The sequence below is a fragment of the Natator depressus genome, chromosome 1, assembly GCF_965152275.1.
Source record: "Natator depressus isolate rNatDep1 chromosome 1, rNatDep2.hap1, whole genome shotgun sequence".
NCBI lineage: Eukaryota > Metazoa > Chordata > Testudines > Cheloniidae > Natator > Natator depressus.
The window spans coordinates 137,705,985-137,720,739 of record NC_134234.1 but is presented as its reverse complement, the minus strand read 5'-3'; the positions used below and the strand labels follow the sequence as shown (position 1 = coordinate 137,720,739).

The following is a 14,755-nucleotide window of genomic DNA, read 5'->3' as shown; positions in this document are numbered from 1 at the left end:
TCCCCACTGCCATGCTGGAGCCTCCATATCTATTTATTGACAATAAAATATGAAGAATTTTAGAATATTGTCTGAAGAATTCTTAATTTTTTTTATCAGAATTCCCTCAGGAGTAATTTGCTAAGTAAATCTCATGATGTACTGGAAGGTTTAGGGACTGGTAATGAGATATGCAGAGCTTTTCAACAAATTTGTATCTAGCCTGGATTAGAGTGATGGAAATGCATTTGTAAACTTAATTGGGGTCTCAGTGCTAGCAGCCTGAGAGGTCAGAGACTGGGTTCTGGAGTTTGAATTACCCTTGCACGCTTAGAAGTGACCGGTTCCTGACCTCATGGGCAGGATTGATGCACATTGTTAGGGCATTGCTGGGAAGCTTGCACAGCTGTTTCTCGGCTGTGACTGTTCTTTTGATTATACATATGACTTCTGTCTTGAGTTCTGAGAGTCTCTGACACCTTTCATGAGCTCTAAACTATTTAAGTTGTACAACTACAGTATCTTAGCAACACTAGTTACCTCAGAAAGCTAAAACACACTTAATCTTAAAGGTGTACCCCAAAAGTTTAGCTAAAAGTTAACATCATGTTTGTATGACGTTACATCTTTAAGGCCTTGAGAAAACTGAACTACAGGTTATTTGGTTTACCGGCTAGAATGAATGACATCACCAGTACTATACACAAGGGAATGAAAATAAGCAGTTTAAAAATAAATAATTGTTTCAGACCTTTGCTTTGTATAGTCATAATTAAAGATGGGCCCACACCTAGCTCTGAAGACACCCAAATTTTGAAGGTGTTCAAATTATGATCCTAAATTTAAACCCAAATTTTACAAAATGTCCTTAGTTTTATAATAGGCCAAATCAAAATTCTGATCTGCAGACCTTTAACTTTAGGGCTTGATCTCATCTCCTAGTTATGGTGTCAGATGTCGGGCAGCAAATGATGATAAAGTTGGGATAATTGTCTCAAATTTTGTTTAAGATGCAGTATTAAACTTCAGTTACAAACAGTGGCTATGTACAGCTCTTTTGGATTCATACAAAAAGGGTTGGGGATTCCTTTTAAAAAAATAAAAACAATTTTGCAGTAAATCTTTAATAACATTGTCATCACTGCCACCTTCTTCCTGAAGTCTGCAATTTAAGTAGTTAAATACTGCTGTAAATTTCTGTGCTACAAAATACCAACTTTGGATAAGCTAAAATATATGCAGAACTATATGTCTGTTTCCCAACTCCCTCCTCTTTACCATCTCAGTGTTTCTTATAAAAACATACATTGTTTTCCCCTCTTCTCTCAGTCCCTGGAATGGCTCCTTAAGAGCTAGATTGTTTTTTTGTTTGTTTGTTTTGTTAAATTTCATTTATTGTTAATATTTTAGGATTTAACTGAAATCCTGACAGAATTCTGCAGGGCATGGAGGGATGATCTTTCAGTGGTGATGTTTCTGTTTAAACTGAAGTCCACAGTAACCACATGTTCCAGTTTTTGTATCTTTGTTGAAATTTATGTACACTTTAGGATGTCCCAGAGCTCCACCACCACCATCACATGATATCACTCGGCTTTCAACTTTATTCACAGGCTGCTCTGCTATTAAGTCAATAGCAAAGGTCTCATTCACCTCGTTCTGTCGTGCAATAAATTGAACCTTCCTGTAGTCATTCTCTTCATAAACCTGTCCCATGTGCTTCACGCTCTCACCACTCTCAGACACGCGTGCGCCATAGCCTCTTTGGGGGGGAGCGGCCGCCACTCGAACTGGAGCGCGGCGCCTTAGCAACAAGAATCCGCAGAAGGTTGAGCAGGACGCTGGCATTTTGCCCCAATGCAGCTGTAAAATGCCCACCCCCTGCACAGCTCCTACATTACAGCTACCCAGATTATGGCTCTGGTCCTTTGCGAAGCACTACCGATGCTCAGTCCTGATGAGCAAATGGATGGAGCCATAGCTGGGTGCAAGAGCTGAAGTATGCTATACCCTTTACAGAGCTGAGGTAAATTATTTCTCCCCTGGAGCTAAAGAAGAGCAGGGGATGCAGCTAATAGCTCTGGAGGTAAGGTGTGTGACAAGAATTTTCACATGAGACTGGAGAGTGAGCCTGTCCCACACGCACCCGGCAGCAGCAGCTCCTGGTCTGCAGGGCTGGGCCCAGCTCCCTTCTCTGGGCATTGCAACATGACCCACGTACCGTGTTACAATGCCATTCACTCTGATTTGGCTTGGCCATCCCTACATCACAACAGGTGGGTGGCTGGGCCAAACCTGAATGGCCCTGCAACCCCATGCATTAAGGCTCAATATCCAGAGCGGGGAGTTGGGCTAAGCCCGGTGGGACAGGAACCACCGCTGCTGCGGGTGCATGGGCAGGCTTGCTCTCCAGCCCATGACAAATGGTCCATCAGCTCCCACCTCCAAGTTGCAAAACCTAGCTTTGCCACTGAGGGGAAATAGTATGATTCTGAGTCATGGTTCCTTCCTAGTGGTGCTCCTGGGGTGGCACAGCTATATAATAGGCTGCTCCTATACTCAGGATTGAGCCTAAGGCACAATCTAATCTTCTGTTAGCAACAAAAATTGTTGTTCCTTTTTATGTTTAATTTTCAGATTGCTCTAGACACCCAAGCACCTATAAATAGCGTTGGAGCTATTGCACTCCCTTCCTCATTGCTGACAAACTTGTCTTCTGAAGATATGTCTCTGGCTTCTAGAATTATATTCAACTTTTTCAAAAAGACAACTCCATTTCAGGTAACTTTTTGGGACCCTGTACATGAGGGATCCTTCACAATATTCTTTAACTCCATGTTAGAACTGATTGAAAAATGGGGGGTCAGAAGGGCAAATGAGCATAAATTTTCACAAAAAATCATTCCTTTTCTCATCAGAAGATTTTAACATTTCAAACATTTTTGCCCAGCTCTAATCACTGTAATAACTGAAATTGTGTGTGCACGCATGCGCTCTATTGTATTTAATTTTTTTCTACTGTTAGTTACCTTTTTGTTGTTTCAGGATTCTTCACTCGAGAATCTCTCTCTAATCAGCAATGTCATATCATCAAGTGTAGCTAACCTCACACTTAGCGACTTGAAGGCAAATGTTACTGTCACTCTAAAGAACACCATGCCTACTCAGGTATGACTTAGGTTTTAGCAGTTTACAAAATGCCATTTTACTGAATTGTTTTAGAACTTGTGCTAGGCTGAATATGCAGGCTGCTTCATTTGCTCTGGTTCTTTTGTGGTTTTCTCATCTAAGTTCAAAAAAAAGAAAAGGAGTACTTGTGGCACCTTAGAGACTAACAAATTTATTTGAGTATAAGCTTTCGTGAGCTACAGCTCACTTCATCGGATGCATGCAGTGGAAAATACAGTGGGGAGATTTATATACACAGAGAACATGAAACAGTGGGTGTTACCATACACACTGTAACAAGAGTGATCAGGTAAGGTGAGGTTTCAGAGTAGCAGCCGTGTTAGTCTGTATTCACAAAAAGAAAAGGAGTACTTGTGGCACCTCAGAGACTAACCAATTTATTTGAGCATAAGCTTTCGTGAGCTACAGCTCACTTCATCGGGTGCATAAAGTGGCTTTATTTGAGCATAAGCTTTCGTGAGCTACAGCTCACTTCATCTTTATGCATCCGATGAAGTGAGCTGTAGCTCACGAAAGCTTATGCTCAAATAAATTGGTTAGTCTCTAAGGTGCCACAAGTACGCCTTTTCTTTTTTCAGGTAAGGTGAGTTATTACCAGCAGGAGAGCTCACCTTACCTGATCACTCTTGTTACAGTGTATGGTAACACCCATTGTTTCATGTTCTCTATGTATATAAATCTCCCCACTGTATTTTCCACTGCATGCATCCGATGAAGTGAGCTGTAGCTCACGAAAGCTTATGCTCAAATAAATTTGTCAGTCTCTGAGGTGCCACAAGTACTCCTTTTCTTTTTGTGGATACAGACTAACACGGCTGCTACTCTGAAACCTGTCATCTAAGTTCAGTGGCTTCAAAATTTCCAACAGATCTCATGTTTGCATAATGTTAATTAATAAACATTTTTGGTTCACAATTGATTTGCAGTTATTCTGTGATTTTTCTCTATTCTATCAAATTCCTACCCAGTCAGCATTATTTTATGTTGTTTCCCCTCAGATGAATGAACATATCATGAGTGGGTTTAGGCAGTTATGGCCAACAGGGAAACACTGGCAACAAGGCTTTCACAGAGGCAATGCAGTCAGGAAACAGCATATTGCCTTGGGTTGGCCTGTGTGGTTGTCCTTAGATCCACAGATTTGGGTAATCTATAAATTTTGGGGGCTGATATTCCCTACTTGTTCATGGATGGGTTAAAATCTGCCCGTCTGCCAAGAAACACTCTGTGTTGAAACTGGCAGAGATTCCAGTCCCTTGTGTGGGATTTCCCCAAAGCTAGCCTCTGTAATCAGAACTTGCACTGGTAAAAAGTTGAGCCCAATGCAACAATGTAGTACTGTCGTTCCTAACAACATTATATATCACTTACTAGCTGCAATGTTCTAAGATCTTCAAGAAAAACACAACACTTTTAAAACTCTAACATTTCAATACTAAAACATGACCAAAAAATCTTTTAAAAAAGAACTAATTCCTTCGTACTTCTAAAATCAGTAAGAGATGAGAAATCCCCAGGTCTGGTATCCCAGAGGCAAACTTGTAGACATCACATATTCTGCCCTTATGTTGCGTATCCTAAAATGAAAACTTCCATTCCCTCCAAACTAAGAGTCTGATTCTGCAGACACTGATGAGTAGCTCGTATTCAGATGAGTAATCTCTTTGAAGCCACAAGTAAGATGTGCAGGGCTGTGGTGTGTCACAGGACAGTACTCTCCCCCCCTTGGATTTCTTGGTGCAAACTGTCCTCACACACACTGATAGCTAGCTCAACACTATGTGCTTTATTTATAACATGCTCTGCATGTGTTTGTTCCCCCACAGCATAAGGCAGCAGTTCCCCAAACCTTTATTTAGTACCCAGGCACAGGGAGAAGAGAGATCTCACCTCTCAAGCTTCTCTGGCCCTTCTTTTCAAGCCTTCTCTTCCTGCTTCTTCTTGTCTCTTTTTTTAACTGTCCTCAGCTGAGGAGCTAAATCATCTTGTTAACTGGTTAATTACCTGGTGCTTAACCAATTATCTCCTCAATTTGGCCCTTGTAGGGACCCTTGCAAAGTGCACAGAGTGATAAGTCAGCCTTAGGTGACTCACACTCTGTCACATGGTCCAAGAGGTTAAGATAATATTTAGGATGTGAGAAACTTGGAAAGATTAAAATAAAATCTTCAATTCAATCTGCACTGTGCATACAGACAACAAAACAGCAGGTAGTTAGGAAAAGCCCCTATTCCTACCACCAATAATCATTTTGCACAAGCTGAAGGCAATAGAGCTACCCATATAGCCCAATTTTAGTTTGTTGTGTATATCCACATTTGTGTACACCTTAGGTAACATAGAAGAAATCGCTTTTCCTTATTATGTTGTGCTGCTATAGACAGTCTTTACTCCTCTGTCCATTTTACATTCATAACTGCCTTGCTCATCACTTATAATTCAGTAAAATGTGTGTATTTTTTTCAAACAGGATAATTTAAAAGTTAGATGTGCATTTTGGGACTTAAATAAAAATGGTAAGTATTTGATATCACCATTTCTAAGTGCCATGCCATCTCAGCTGTGTTAACTTTTGTTAACCGTTTTAAGAGATCCTGTAAATACTATCAGTAATGGAATCTTGTTATCTGTTACAGGTGGCAAAGGAGGCTGGTCATATGAAGGATGCATGGTTAAAGAAAGGAGAGCAAATGAAACCGTTTGTACATGCAACCACCTCACAAGCTTTGGAGTTTTGCTGGTAATTAGTTATAAATAATATCCCAAACCAGTATATTTGGATCCCTGATTCAGGAAAGCACTCATGCACATGCTTAACTTTAAGCAAATGAGGCTGTTGAACTGGGGGCATGAATAGAACCATTGAAGTCTAAGGGTTTGTCTACACTGCAATTAGACACCCACAGCTGGCCTGTGCCAGCTGACTTGGGCTCGCTGGGCTTGGGCTAAGGGGATGTTTAACTGTAGAATAGATGTTCGAGCTCAGGCTACAGCCCAGACTCTGGGGCCCTCCTACTTCGCAGGTTCCTAGAGCCTGGACTCCAGCCCAAGCCCAAAAGTCTACACTGAAATTAAACAGCCCCTTAGCCTAAGTCCTGCAAGACTGAGTCAGCTGGCATGGGCCAACCACGGGTTTTTAATTGTGATGTAGACATACTCTAAGGGGACTTAAGTACCTTGCTAAATCCAGGGCCCTTAATTTTAAGCAGTGATTATTCTGCAGGAAAGAAGATGGGGATAAATCAAAACTAAAGGGATACTCTTGGGTCAAGTATAACCCCATATTTAGTTTTTTTTAAAATTCAGCTTGTATTTAATCTAATATGAACAGAAATGTTTCCATGGGTTTTTTTTAAAAAAAAATCTAGTGGAATGGGTTTTTGTTTGTTTATTTCAAAGAAGCATACCCCTTAAAGATAATTTCTGTTTTCTTTTTAGGACCTGTCTAGAAATATTACTTTACCACCCATCCAGACACTGGTTCTGACTTTTATCACCTATATCGGCTGTGGCCTTTCTGCAATTTTTCTTTCTGTTACTCTTGTAACCTACATAGCCTTTGAGTAAGTACCTGCAGAGTTAAACTTACATTATAAACTTGATCATGATTGTCCATAACTACCGCTCTGAAGGACAATGGATGAGTCCTTTCTTCTTCAAGTGATTGCACAGGTCCATTCCAATGTAGGTGTGTGTGTGCCCCAAGCACAGTCGCCAGAAATTTCTTCCTCCATGGTACCCGTCAGTGTGGCTCTGGTGCTGTCTGGTGCCGTGTGCTCATAGTGCTGGTTAAAAGGGCCCAACTGACCCTGTGCCCCTCAGTTCCTTCTTACCGCCTGTGATGGTCGCTGGAACTGTTCCCCTTGCTACAGTAAGCTTTTCAGTGGACTTCCTTTCAGATTATTGTACATAGTGTGTTTCCAGTTATTAGAGGGGTAGCTGTGTTAGTCTGTATGCACAAAAACAACAAGGAGTCCGGTGACACCTTAAAGACTAACAGATTTATTTGGGCATAAGCTTTCGTGGGCAAAAAATCCACTTCTTCAAATGCATGGAGTGAAAATTACAGCTACAGGCATAAATATTTATTGGCACATGAAGAGAAGGGAGTTACCTTACAAGTGGAGAACCAGTGTTGACAGGGCCAATTCAGTCAGGGTGGTTGTGGTCCACTCCCAATAATTGATGAAGAGGTGTCAATACCAAGAGAAGGAAAATTGCTTTTGTAGTGAGCCAGCCAATCCCAGGCCCTATTCAAGCCCAAATTGATGGTGTTAAGTTTGCAAATGAATTGTAGCTCAGCAGTTTCTCTTTGAAGTCTGTTTTTGAAGTTTTTTTGTTGAAGTATGGCTACTTTTAAATCTGTTATAGAATGTCCAGGGAGATTGAAGTGTTCTCCTACTGGCTTTTGTATGTTACCATTCCTGATGTCTGATTTGTGTCCATTTATTCTTTTGTGTCAAGACTGTCTGGTTTGGCCAATGTACATGGCATAGGGGCATTGCTGGCACATGATGGCTTATATCACATTAGTCGATGTGCAAGTGAATAAGCCTCTGATGGTGTGGCTGATGTGGTTGGGTCCTATGATGGCGTTGCTAGCGTAGATATGGGGACAGAAAAGGCAACGGGGTTTGTTACAGGGATTGGTTCCTGGGTTAGTGTTTCTGTGGTGTGGTGTGTAGTTGCTGGTATTTGCTTCAGGTTGGGGTGCTGTCTGTAAGCAAGGATTGGCCTGTCTCCCAAGGTCTGGGAGAGTGAGGGATCGTTGATGATGTGCTGGAGAGGTTTTAGCTGGGAGCTGTACGTGATGGTCAGTGGTGTTCTGTTATTTTCCTTGTTGGGCCTGTCCTGTAGTAGGTGATTTCTGGGTACTCTTCTGGCTCTGTCAATCTGTTTCCTTACTTCCCCAGGTGAGTATTGTAGTTTTAAGAACGCTTGATAAAGATCTTGTAGGTGTTTTGTCTCTGTCTGAGGGACTGGAGCAAATGCGGTTGTATCTTAAGACTTGGCTGTAGACAGTGGATCGTGTGATGTGCATTTAATCCAAGCCAGTAGGAAAGCACTTCAATCTCCCTGGACACTCAATAACAGATTTAAAAGTAGCCATACTTCAACAAAAAAACTTCAAAAACAGACTTCAAAGAGAAACTGCTGAGCTACAATTCATTTGCAAACTTAACACCATCAATTTGGGCTTGAATAGGGCCTGGGATTGGCTGGCTCACTACAAAAGCAATTTTTCCACTCTTGGTATTGACATCTCCTCATCAATTATTGGGAGTGGACCACATCCACCCTGACTAAATTGGCCTTGTCAACACTGGTTCCCACTTGTAAGGTAACTCCCTTCTCTTCATGTGCCAATATATATTTATGCGGGTATCTGTAATTTTCACTCCATGCATCTGAAGAAGTGGGTTTTTATCCCAGAAAGTTTATGCCCAAATAAATCTGTTAGTCTTTAAGGTGCCACCAGACTCCACATTGTTTCCAGTTAGTTAGCAGAGTTTTCTCCGTACCCAGTGCCGAGACATGCCTTGGTCACTGGGCTTCAAGTCCTGTGTCACCTGCAATAAGGCAATGCCCCTGAGTTGTTTGAAGTGCTTGGGTGAGGCTCACATTGGGGACTGGTGCCAAATTTGCAGGGACTTTAAACCCCATACCAAAAAGGACTGGCTGGGTAGATTGAAGTTTTGCCTCATGGAGGTGGCGCTGAGACCTTCCTCCTAGCTGAGCTGGTCAGACTTGGCACTGAACACCTCAGTGTCACTGAGGAGTGCTTTTCCTATGGTGTAGGAGTCCTGGCACCATTTGCTAGCCTTGGTGCCGAGGAAGTGGCACAAGGGGCAGCCAGCTAAGAGGGGACATTTCCCGACTCCTAAGAAGGCCAGGCATGGGAAACAGAGCTCAGTGCAACCTAAATCAGGCCACTCCTCTGCCTTGGCATCAGTCGGCACTGTTGACTCCAGGCCTTATGCGGGTATCAGGAAGCAATCCACTTATGGGAGTTCTGCATAGCCCATGTAATTTGTCTTGAGGCTTCTCACCTTTCAGGAGTGCAGAACGAACTGGCAGATTGCCTCAGCAGCCTCCAATCATCATAAGTGGTCCCTTTTCCTGGACATCATGAGGGATGCTTCCCAGTGGTGGGGGACTCCCCAGATAGACCTGTCTGCAACTGGGCTCAACAGAAAGTGTCACCAGTTTTTCTCCCTGCAAGTCCACAGCCCAGGTTTGCTCACAGATGCCTTCTTGCTCCCATGGACAGGTCACCTGTTCTACGCTTTCCCCTCTATCCTACTCATGCACAAGGTTCTGCTAAAAACCAAGCGGGATCGGGCGTGGGTCATTTGATAGCCCCACCTTGACTCCATCAGCACTGGTTTGCCACACTGCTAGGCCTTTCTGTGGCTGCTCCAATTCTACTCCTTCTATATTTGGACCTGATCTCCCTGGACTACAGTCGTCTGCTCCACTCAAACCTCAGCTCCCTCCACCAGGGCTATGTACCTCTCAAAATGGAGGCGGTACTCCATATTGGCTTCCCAGCAGGGAGTCTCACCCACACAGTTGTCTCTGCAGGACATGCTCGACTATTTGCTATGCTTGAAACAGCAAGATTTAGCAATTTCCTCAATTAAGGTCCACCTTGCAACGATTTCAGCATTTCATCCCCTGGTGGAAAGCTGGTTCGCCTTTTCATGAGATGTCCATCCATTTCCCCAAGGGCCTGGAAAGACTATACCCCCAAGTACAGGAACCCATCCCTCCATGGGACTTAAACCTGAGTCTTATCAAAACTTATGGGTTTCCTGTTTGAGCCATTGGCAATATGTCCCTTGTCATACCTTTCATGGAAGGTGGCTTTCTTAGTGGCCATTACTTCGGACAGAAAGGTCTTGGAGATCTGCACCCTCACATCGGAGCCTCCATACATGTTTTTTTTTTAAGGATAAGGTGCAGCTGCGTCCTCCAGCCTCCTCCTGAAGGTGGTTTCCCTGTTTCATAGTAATCAGGCAATCTTCCTGCCTGTTTTCTCCCCAAAGCCACATGCAAGTAGGGAGGAGCAATGTCTTCACACTCTGGGTGTTAGACTGCCTTAGTGTTCTACACAGAGAGGACTAAATCATTCTGTAGATCCATCCAACTCTTTGTAGCGATTGCTGAAAAGAAGAAAGGTGTCCCTATCTCAGCTCAGACTTTTATCGTGGATTACATCGTGCATTTGTACATGTTATGAGCAGGTGGGTGTTCCACCACCAGCTATCCTGACTGCCCAGTCCATGAGAGTGCAAGCAGCAGCAGCAGCATTCTGGGTTCAGGTCCCTATTCAGGACATTTGCAGAGCGGTGACTTGGATGTCAGTGCATACGTTCTCTCGTCATTACACCTTTACTCAACAAGCTAGGGATGATGCCCATTTCGGTCAAGGTGTTTTACAGTCAGCATGTCCATAAACTCTGATCCCACCTCTTATGCAACTGTTTGGGATTCATCTGCATCCTTAAATTGGAATGGACATGTGCAATCACTCGAAGAAAAATCATTAATAACCTTTCTGTAACTGTTGTTCTTTGAGATGTGTTGCACATGTCCATTCCAGAACCCACCGTCCTACCCCTCTTTTTCGGAGTTGGCTGGATAGAAGGAACTGAGGAGGTGCAGGGTCATCTGGGCCCTTCATACTGGCACTACGAATGTGCAGCACCAGAGCCACTCTGACAGGTACCACTACCACTGAGGGAAAAATTTCTCGTGACTGTGCTCGGGGCATGCACACACCTTTCTTGGAATGGACATGTATAACACATCTCGAAGAATAACAGTTAAGCGGAGGTTAGTAACTATTTTTTCTAGTAGGTTTAATTTGTACCTCAATAGTAGTACACAGAATGGGTACACTTTAAGGGGTGTATATCAAGAATTGATTCTCACCAGGGGAGAGTATCTTATAAATAAAATAATTATCATGCAGTTTTGTATAGCTGGAAGCCAAGGAGCTGGGAAGGGGTTCTACAAATTGTCCTAATAAAGTGGAATGTACAAGGAATCTTTTAAAAACAAGGTACATATATGCACAATACACTTCCAAAATATCAACATGTTGTTAGACTGTGTCGCTCTTGTGCAATAAAATGCAGTTACGCTACACTAGCTTTCCCTGTAAGTTGTCAGAACCTACATGTTACTAGAGTCTCAGTTATTCAGTCCATTAGGCCAATTATACATCTTGAGGGAGAACCCCTGGGCATGATTTATGAGCATCCTTTTATAGTACTTTCCTACTCACCTATCATTAGATTATTATTTGCCACTGTCAAGGTTTCCAGATGTCCTGAAAGCCTTTTTACAGGTTTAGTCTAACCTCTTAATAGTAGAGAATGTGATGAGTGTTGTTGTGGTGAAGTACTCCAACAATAAGAAGCCTAATATACAAAATAGAAAAATATGGACAAAAGTAATACAACATTTAAACAAACATTAAACTAAGACAACTGAAATTTAAGCAAGAATGTTTGTATTTATAAGAGTTTAGAACCTGGTTGTAACAAGAATAGTGATGTCACAAATATTAACCTTTTCATTCATAAATACTTCTAAACCATGCGTAAAATGTGTTCTCTTAGTGGCTCTTCTGCATTAAGGACCAAAGAACACAGAATCAATGTGAGATCTACAGTAATGCTCGTAGAATGATGAAAGCTTATATCATCTCACTCATTTTCTTTTTAGGAAAATCCGGAGAGACTACCCTTCCAAAATCCTTATTCAGCTGTGTGCTGCATTACTTCTACTCAACCTAGTTTTCCTCCTTGATTCATGGATTGCTCTGTATAACATACGAGGCCTGTGCATCACAGTTGCTGTATTTCTTCATTATTTCCTCTTGGTTTCCTTCACTTGGATGGGCCTTGAAGCTTTCCACATGTATCTTGCCCTTGTCAAAGTGTTTAATACCTATGTACGGAAATACATCCTTAAGTTTTGTATCGTTGGCTGGGGTATGTATATTTTTCTGGTTTTGGAATCTAAAATAAATATAGATTTCAGAGTAGCAGCCATGTTAGTCTGTGTTCGCAAAAAGAAAAGGAGGACTTGTGGCACCTCAGAGACTAACAAATTTATTTGAGCATAAGCTTTCGTGAGCTACATCCGATGAAGTAAGCTGTAGCTCACGAAAGCTTATGCTCAAATAAATTTGTTAGCCTAAAATAAATATAGTTTCTTTACAACAATTTTGGTGGATGGAAGACCATTTAAAAGGAACAACAAAGCAAGTATCAAATACCTGTTGCCTGTAAGAATCTCAGATGCATTATCAATAACAGGGTTCTATTTACTTCACTATTCTGTGACTTTAGCATGTTGCAGAATTCACCCCTTGTTGCAAAGTTTTTCAGATTGTAAGTTCTTCTGGGGCATACACAATATATTGCGGATGCTATTGCAATTCAAATGAATCATAAATTGTTTCTGTTGGAACTACAGTTGCAGCTGCCTGAGAGTCAATTACACATTTGACTATTTCCATCTCCAACCCCCAAAGCAGATGGTATCTCTTCCATTGGGGAAATTAATGTTATTGCTCCAGAATATCAACTACATATTCTACCTCTAGACTGCTACTGTTTCTAACAAAAGGTAGCAAAACAGTGCCTACGACTTAAGTGATGAGAAAACCCTAGGCCTGATTCTCTTCTCTTACCCATTATTGTAAATCAGGAGTAACTGCACTGAAAACAATGGAGTTAAACTAGTGTAAAACAGGTGTGAGAGGCAAAATCAAGCCCATTGTATTTCATGTCCTTAAATCTGTGATATCAAAGAGCATATGCAACACATGTTGCTAGTTTACTATAGGTTGCAAGTGATATAATTGGATCAGGTCACAGAATATATAGTCTTGTTCAGAAAGATTAAAACTTCAAATGTGTGCCAGTTTATTTTGCCTTTTACAAAGTAAGTTATCATGATATAACAGTCTCCGACAGCCTTCATAACCTGGCCCTAGGTTTCATAGGATAATATAGTAATTTCATCTCATAATTCTGAGTGAAAGTTTTGTGATAACTATTATCTAATCTTTCAGGTGTACCACTTTTAGTGGTAGGCATTATATTGGCTATAACACCAAATAACTATGGGCTTGGATCATATGGAAAGTTTCCTAATGGCTCACCAGATGAATTGTAAGTTAAAAGATAGGCATATTTTAAAAGTGAATGCTAACAGAATGCTTTTATCTAATGGTTATGTGTGAGTGTGTATGTGAGCTTTTTTCCTGAAAGTGACACTTCTGTGAATAAATCTCTGCAGTATATATTAAGTCTCTTCCTGAAACTGTTTGCAAGGCTCTGATCCTGGTCACAAGAGAGGGTATACTCCAAAACACTGGCATGGAGCTAGAGCATGAAAATAAGGTGAAGGCAAGACAAGAGAAAGAAAGGAGATGGGGGATGAAGAGTAGAGTGTAGAAGAAAGCAAGCCTAAATATGAAAAACAAAACAAACAAAAAACATCATATTGCTTAAGGAAACGGGAAACCTAAACCTAATCCATTGGTGTATTTTTTTTGCTTTAGCCCTTGGGATTCATTAAGATAGATGATGATGGACACTGTTACAAATACCTAGATAGAGAGATGAAAACTTGAATCAGTGTATGTGGCCTTGAGTATTGCAGGATGAAGTGTTTTCAACAAAATATAGCCATGCCTAATACTATTCTTTACCTAATGCCTATTAATAAAATGAATGTCTGATAATATGATCTTTCCTCCTTTGTTTTTGTATTCTAGCTGCTGGATCAACAATAACATTGTCTTCTATATTACTGTTGTGGGATACTTCTGCATGATATTCCTGTTGAACGTCAGCATGTTTATAGTGGTGCTGATTCAGCTTTGTCGAATCAAAAAGAAGAAACAACTTGGAACTCAGAGAAAAACCAGTATTCAAGACCTCAGGAGTGTTGCAGGCCTCACATTCTTATTGGGAATTACTTGGGGATTTGCCTTTTTTGCATGGGGGCCAGTAAATCTGATATTTATGTACCTCTTTGCCATCTTTAACACGTTACAAGGTAAGTTTATGCTTTGTTATGGCCTTTTGTATAAAAATGTAATGAATAATTCCATTTTAAGAAATGCTTTATTATGCACAAGTGTTTACCAAAAATTATATCTTTGCTGTTACGTAATATAAAAAATAAAACTACCTTGAAGATGACCCTTCTTAATTGTTGTATTACATTTAAAGAAAATTAATGCAAAGCAAACACTTTCAGAAGTGACATGCTGTCTTTTTGAGTGCATTGTAATTAAAATTATTGTCTTAAGGTCCATTCATAGAATCAGAGAAGCTACAAGACAAAAGACCTATTGGGTAATTTAGGCTCTGATGTAATTGATTTGCTTTTGAAAATGTTTACCCTATTTTCAGATGTGAGTTAGGCATTTAGGACCCAATTTTTAAAAGTAATTAGGTGTTGTTCCATTCAGCATTGCAAGGTATCAGTTACTTAGATGGCTGAGTCCCATTTTCAAAAGTAACTTAGGCACTTAGGAGGCTGATTCCCATTGGCT

General features: G+C 41.1%; 1 protein-coding gene across 1 annotated transcript in view; it reads left to right on the top strand.

The window, feature by feature from the left end:
* ADGRG2 (adhesion G protein-coupled receptor G2) overlaps window positions 1–14,755 on the top strand; it is a 104,760-nt gene that overhangs the window by 78,680 nt on the left and 11,325 nt on the right. Inside the window, exons 25-32 of the mRNA XM_074967783.1 lie at window positions 2,617–2,760; window positions 3,025–3,147; window positions 5,639–5,684; window positions 5,805–5,908; window positions 6,607–6,731; window positions 11,905–12,173; window positions 13,262–13,361; window positions 13,970–14,253. Coding sequence (XP_074823884.1) covers window positions 2,617–2,760; window positions 3,025–3,147; window positions 5,639–5,684; window positions 5,805–5,908; window positions 6,607–6,731; window positions 11,905–12,173; window positions 13,262–13,361; window positions 13,970–14,253 — 1,195 coding nt within the window. The remainder of the gene's footprint in view (window positions 1–2,616; window positions 2,761–3,024; window positions 3,148–5,638; window positions 5,685–5,804; window positions 5,909–6,606; window positions 6,732–11,904; window positions 12,174–13,261; window positions 13,362–13,969; window positions 14,254–14,755) is intronic.